The 6,000-nt window shown below is 44.8% G+C and overlaps 1 protein-coding gene across 1 annotated transcript in view; it reads left to right on the top strand.

Moving 5' to 3' along the window:
• The first annotated feature begins 343 nt into the window (after nucleotides 1-343).
• INF2 (inverted formin 2) overlaps nucleotides 344-6,000 on the top strand; it is a 105,762-nt gene continuing 100,105 nt past the window's right edge. Inside the window, exon 1 of the mRNA XM_056544942.1 lies at nucleotides 344-730. Coding sequence (XP_056400917.1) covers nucleotides 704-730 — 27 coding nt within the window. The 5' untranslated portion in view covers nucleotides 344-703. The remainder of the gene's footprint in view (nucleotides 731-6,000) is intronic.

Genomic DNA, 6,000 nt, shown 5'->3' with positions numbered 1-6,000 from the left:
AGCTCCAAGCTACACCTCTCAACACACCATGCATCTATATACACAGGATTACGTCAGTATCATTTTTTAGTCTCTGGCTTTAACATCAAGCAGAAATCTTAGAAATGTGAGCGACGAGAACATGACGTTCTTAAGAAAGTTGCAAAACTTCTCATTATGCAATCAAAAATCCCTTTTTTTTTTCTCTTTTACGTTCAGTTGCCATAGCAAAAAAAGAAATCCCTACGAGATGCATGGATGATGTATATACCGCTCTACCCTGTGCACATCTGTACGTGCACCCTAGCGTTGCTGCTGGCGGAGGCATTGCTTGCTTTAGGCAAGTTACCAGTTGAAGAAGTTTTGATGTCGCCTTCTTGGTGTCCTGAGCCCAGGCCTATCCCAAGAGGAAAAGGGGGAATGAACAGAGATTGGGAGCAGGGGAGGGAGAGCTGCTGCTGCTGCTGCTTTGGGCGGAACTCTCCAGTCTGCTGACACAAGCAATGTGTGATTCACTCTCACACCCACTATGCAATACATTCCTAAGGCTCTGAGCATTGCTGTCTCCAGTGGATCACTCTCGTGTCACTTGTTGATCAGGAAGCCACACGGTACGCTACGACAGGACCAATTTCTCTTTGGATACCTTAATACCGCACAGCTACCATTGAAGAGAATGAGAAGCAAGACTTAATAGCTCAAAAAAAAAAATAAGTACAAAATTATGGAGAAAAACGACAGTGAATCTGCGGTAAGTCAGCAATGCAATCTAGCGGAGACAAAATTATAATAATAATAATAATTATTATTATTAATAATAAGTTCTATACTTTTATGCTGCCAACTTCCTATCATTCATTCCATTCTGGATTTGGCTCATCTTTGCTTTATTCTGGGGGCCAGATAAACATTTGATCTGGTTTTACGCAAAGATACAGATGTAGCAGAGCTGAAATTGTAACTGAATGCGTCGCTGCTGTGATATTTAACTACTCTTGTAAAAGCAAGAGTGACAGATTCGGCTCTGCTACATGTGACGTTGTGGTGGGGAATTGGGTACATTATGTTCGGAGATGATAAGGGGTTTGGGAAGGAAAGTGCCCATTGGAATAAGAATGTGGATAAGTGTTTCCTGACCAGGGTGCTTCCAGCTGTTGCAAAACTACAACTCCCAGCATGCCCGGACAGCCGTTGGCTGTCCGGGCATGCTGGGAGTTGTAGTTTTGCAACAGCTGGAGGAGCCCTGGTCAAGAAACACTGTTGTGGGTGTTGTCTATTACACTCCAGTTATATAGCAAAATAGTCTTAAACTTTCATTCCTGAGAATAGATTAGGATAGTTAATAATGAGTTAAATAATGTACTTTTACATGATATAGTTAAGATGAGAAAAATCCAAAAAGAACAGGCTTTTAAAGATGTACATAGAGCGTTTTCCCCATTATACGGGTTTGGGTTTTTTAAGAGGACGACGACAACTTTGTAGGGCAGTGCTTTCCAGCCAGTTGCAAAAACAGGCTGCAACTGTCAGGGCATGATGGGAGTTGTAGTTTTGCAAAATCTGGAGAGCCACGGGACAAGGAATTCTTCTGCGGACCCCCTGCAGTAGTGTTCCCCATCCAGTGGCTTTTGCATAACTATAACTCCCATCATGCCCTGAAAGGAAGTGTTTGTTTACTAGCAGGTGTCTATAAGGCTATTGTGTGTGTCCTGCCCAAATGACCAATTGTATGGACGTGCATTTATAAACAAACTATGCTCCTCCCCCTTCATCAGTATATAAGTAAGTAGAAATATTGTAGCATTGTTTACCTACACTTTTAACACCTGGGGCCCATTACAATATGCTCCGGTTTTGTGTCCGATGGTTGCATACGGTATTATTTATTAACTGTACTGCACTTTTTTTTTTATATTCTTATATATTCATTGTATGGCACTGCTATGTAGACACCTTGGGGGAGATTTATCAATACCTGTGCAGAGGAAAATTTGCCTAGTTGCCCATAGAAACCAATCAGATCACTTCTTTCATTTTGCAAAGGCCTTGTTAAAAATGAAAGAAGAAATCTAATTGGTTGCTATGGGCAACTGGGCAATTTTACCTCTGCACAGGTTTTTGATAAATCTCCCCCTTATGGTTGTGTTATAGGACAGCGTATGGACGGTATTTTATATACATTATGGGGAAGATTTATCAAAACCTGTGCAAAGGAAAAGTTGCTGAGTTGCCCATAGCAACCAATCAGATCGCTTCGTTCATTTATGAAAAGGCCTCTGACAAAATGAAACAAGCGATGGGATTCGTTGCTATGGGCAACTCAGCAACCTTTTCTCTGGACAGGTTTGATAAATCTTCCCCTATATGACACTGTTTTTTAGGGCAGTATTTTAGCATTATTAAACACTTAAGCACCAGGGCGTTGAGGCGTACCTGTACCCCCTGGGTTCCTAAGGACGCCCATGGGAATTTTGGTCCCCGTCGCGCAGGACCGGTCCAGCATGACTGCTGATATCTATCAGCAGGCATCCCGTGCAAACCCCTGAGGGGGTCCTGAGACAGTCAGTAAATTCAGACTGGCGATCTTCGGCGATTCCGGGTGAGCTGGAAAATAAGCGGGGTTGGGGCTGTCTAAGACACCCACGATCCCCCTGAAGGGATAGGAGTGAGGTGGCAGGGGTGCCACCCCTCCTATCCCTGCTATTGGTCGGTCAGAAGCGACCGACCATTAGCAGGACGGGGGGGTTAAAATTCGGTTCACCCGTTCTGCCCACCCACAGTAGTCCGGGTAGAACAAGGGAACTGTCCTGTGACTGGCGCTGGAGGTTACTTGCCATCAGCAGTGGCAGCAGCGGGTGGCGATAATGTACGGCTGGCTCCCTGGTGCAGACTATGGAAGCCGGTGAGTTGCCTAGCAACAGCTGGAGGGCTGCAGTTTGGAGACCACTATACAGAGGCCTCTAAACTGTAGCCCTCCAGATGTTGCAAAACTACAACTCCCAGCATACCCAGACAGCTGGAGGGCTACAGTTTGGAGATCACTGTGCGGTGGTTTCTTAACTGTGGCCCTCTAAATCTTGCAAAACTACAACTCCCAGCATGCACGAACAGCAAACTGCCATGCTGGGAGTTGTAGTTGCGTACCTCCAGCTGTATAACTACATCTCCCAGAATGCCCTTCGGTGATCAGTACATGCTGGGAGTTGTAGTTTTGCAAAAGCTGGAGGCACACTGGTTGGAAAATACTGAGTTAGGTAACAGAACCTAACTGAAGGTTTTTCAATCATGGTGCCTCCAGCTGTTGCAAAAGTACAACTCCCAGCATGCACGGTCTGTCAAAACACTACATATACACCCCCTTACACTCCCCCCCCCCCACCCCCAATAAAAATGAAAAATATATTGTACTGCAGTGTTTCCAAAACGGAGCCTCCAGCTGTTGCATTCACGGGAGTTTAGCAACAGCTGGAGGCACCCTGTTTGGGAATTACTGGTGTAGAATACCCCTATGTAATCCCTAATTTAGTCCTCAAATGCGCATGGTGCTCTCTCACTTTAGAGGCCTGTTGTGTTTCAAGGAAACTGTTTAGGGCCACATGAGGTATTTCCATACTCGGGAGAAATTGAGTTACAAATTTTGGGGGGCTTTTTCTCCTTTTACCCCGTATGAAAAGGTAAAGTTGGGGTCTACACCAGCCTGTTAGTGTAAAAAAATTTAAAAAAATTACACTAACATGCTTGTGCTGCCCCATACTTTACATATTCGCAAGAGGTAAAAGGAAAAAAAAAGACCCCCAAAATTTGTAACGCAATTTCTCCTGAGTACGGAAATAACCCATATGTGGCCGTAACATACTCTGCGGACGCACAACAAGGCTCAGAAGTGAGAGCGCACTATGTACATTTGAGGCCTAAATGGGTGATTTGCACAGGGGTGGCTGATTTTACAGCGATTCTGACAAACGCAAAATAATAAATACTCACATGTGACCCCATTTTGGAAACTACACCCCTCACAGAACTGAACAAGGGGTACAGGGAGCCTTAACACCCCACCGGTGTTTGACAAATTTTTGTTAAAGTTGGTTGGGAAAATGAAAAAAATATATATATTTTTTTAACTAAAATGCTGGTGTTACCCTAAATTTTTAATTTTCACAAGGGGAAAAAAGGCCCCCCAAAATTTAACCCCATCTCCTCTGAGTAAGAACATACCCCATATGGAGATTTAAAGTGCTCTGCGGGCAAACTACAATGCTGAGAAGAGAGTGTGCGGCATTGGGCTTTTGGAGAGAAAATGTGTCCGGAATTGAAGGCCATGTGTGTTTACAAAGCCCCCATAGTGCAAGAACAATGGACCCCCCCCACATGTGACCCCATTTTGGAAACTACACCCCTCACGTAATGTAATATGGTGTAAATGGTCCGTGTCATTTTTCATTTGCTCAGCCCACTGTTCCAAAGATCTTTCAAATGCCAGTGGGGTGTAAATGCTCACTGCACCCCTTATTAAATTCTGTGAGGAGTGTAGTTTTAAAAATGCGTTCACATGTGGGGGGGTCCACGGTTCTGGCACCACGGGGACCCCGCTTTGTAAACGCACAAGGCCCCCGACTTCTATTCCAACCAAATTCTCTCTCCAAAAGCTCAATGGCGCTCCTTCTCTTCTGAGCCCTGTAGTGCGCCAGCAGAGCACTTGAAGTCCACACATGGGGTTACTTATTTTGGGTGGAATTTTCTCCTATTAGCCCTTGTAAAAATTTACAATTTGGGGAAAAACCCTTAGTGAAAAAAAAAATTTCTCTCAATAACACATCTGACTTTAACGAAAAGTCGTCAAACACCTGTGGGGTGCAATCATCAGATTTTACCCTATATAATGTCCTCACCATCCCCGGGGGACGCTCCTGCCCCAGGGATGGTGAAGATATGTAGTTATAAACTAGTCACTGCCACGGCCGTAAGTAGTCACCTGGGCGGGCAGCTCTTCTCACCTACTCCCGCTCTTCGGCCGGCAGCGACACCCCCTCCGCTTGATTGATGGGCCGCGTCATTGTTCCGCTCACTGAACAGACGGAGCAGAGCGATGACGCTGCCCATCAATCAAGCGGAGGGGGCGTCGCTCCCGGACGAAGAACGGGAGTAGGTGAGAAGAGCTCCCCGCCCAGGTGACTACTTACGGCAGCGGAGGTGACTAGTTTATAACATCATATCTTCACCATCCCTGGGGGCAGGAGCGTCCCCGGGAATGGTGAAAATAAAGATTTTACCCTACGTAACGCTTTGCCAAGCGTTATATAGTGTAAAATCTGATGATTGGTTCCCTTTAAGGCTCACTGTACCCTTTGTTACGTACCTTGAGGGATGTAGTTTCCCAAATAGTGTGCCATGTGTTTTTTTTTTATTTTATTTTTTTTGCTGTTCTGGGACCATAGGAGCTTCCTAGATGTGACATGCCCCCCAAGAACCATTTCAGCAAAATTTGCTTTTCCTCCTCTTCTGAGCATTGTAGTACGCCCGCAGTGCACGTGATGTCCACACATGGGGTATTTCCATACTCAGAAGAGAAGAGGTTACAAATTTTGGGGGGCATTTTCTCCTATTACCCCTTGTAAAAATTTTAAATTTGGGGGGAAAAAACTGCATTTTTGTGAAAAAGAAAAAAAAAATATTTACACATCCGAATTTAACGAAAAGTCGTCAAACACCTGTGGGTGTTAAGGCTCACTGGACCCCTTGTTACGTTCTTTGAGGGGTGTAGTTTCCAAAATAGTATGCCATGTGGGTTGTTGTTTTTTTTGTTTTTTTTTGCTGTTCTGGCACCATAAGGGCTTCCTAAATGTGACATATCCCACCCAGAAAACTTTTCAGATAAACTCACTCTCCAAGATCCCATTGTCGCACCTTCCCTTCGGAGCCTTGTCGTGCACCCACAGAGCACTTGACATCCACATGTGAGGTATTTCCTTACTCAAGAGAAATTGGGTTACAAATGTTAGGGTGATTTCTCTCCTTTTACCC

The sequence above is a fragment of the Hyla sarda genome, chromosome 11, assembly GCF_029499605.1.
Source record: "Hyla sarda isolate aHylSar1 chromosome 11, aHylSar1.hap1, whole genome shotgun sequence".
Taxonomy (NCBI): Eukaryota; Metazoa; Chordata; class Amphibia; order Anura; family Hylidae; genus Hyla; species Hyla sarda.
The sequence above is the reverse complement of the archived record's forward strand: the minus strand, read 5'-3'. Positions and strand labels throughout refer to the sequence as shown.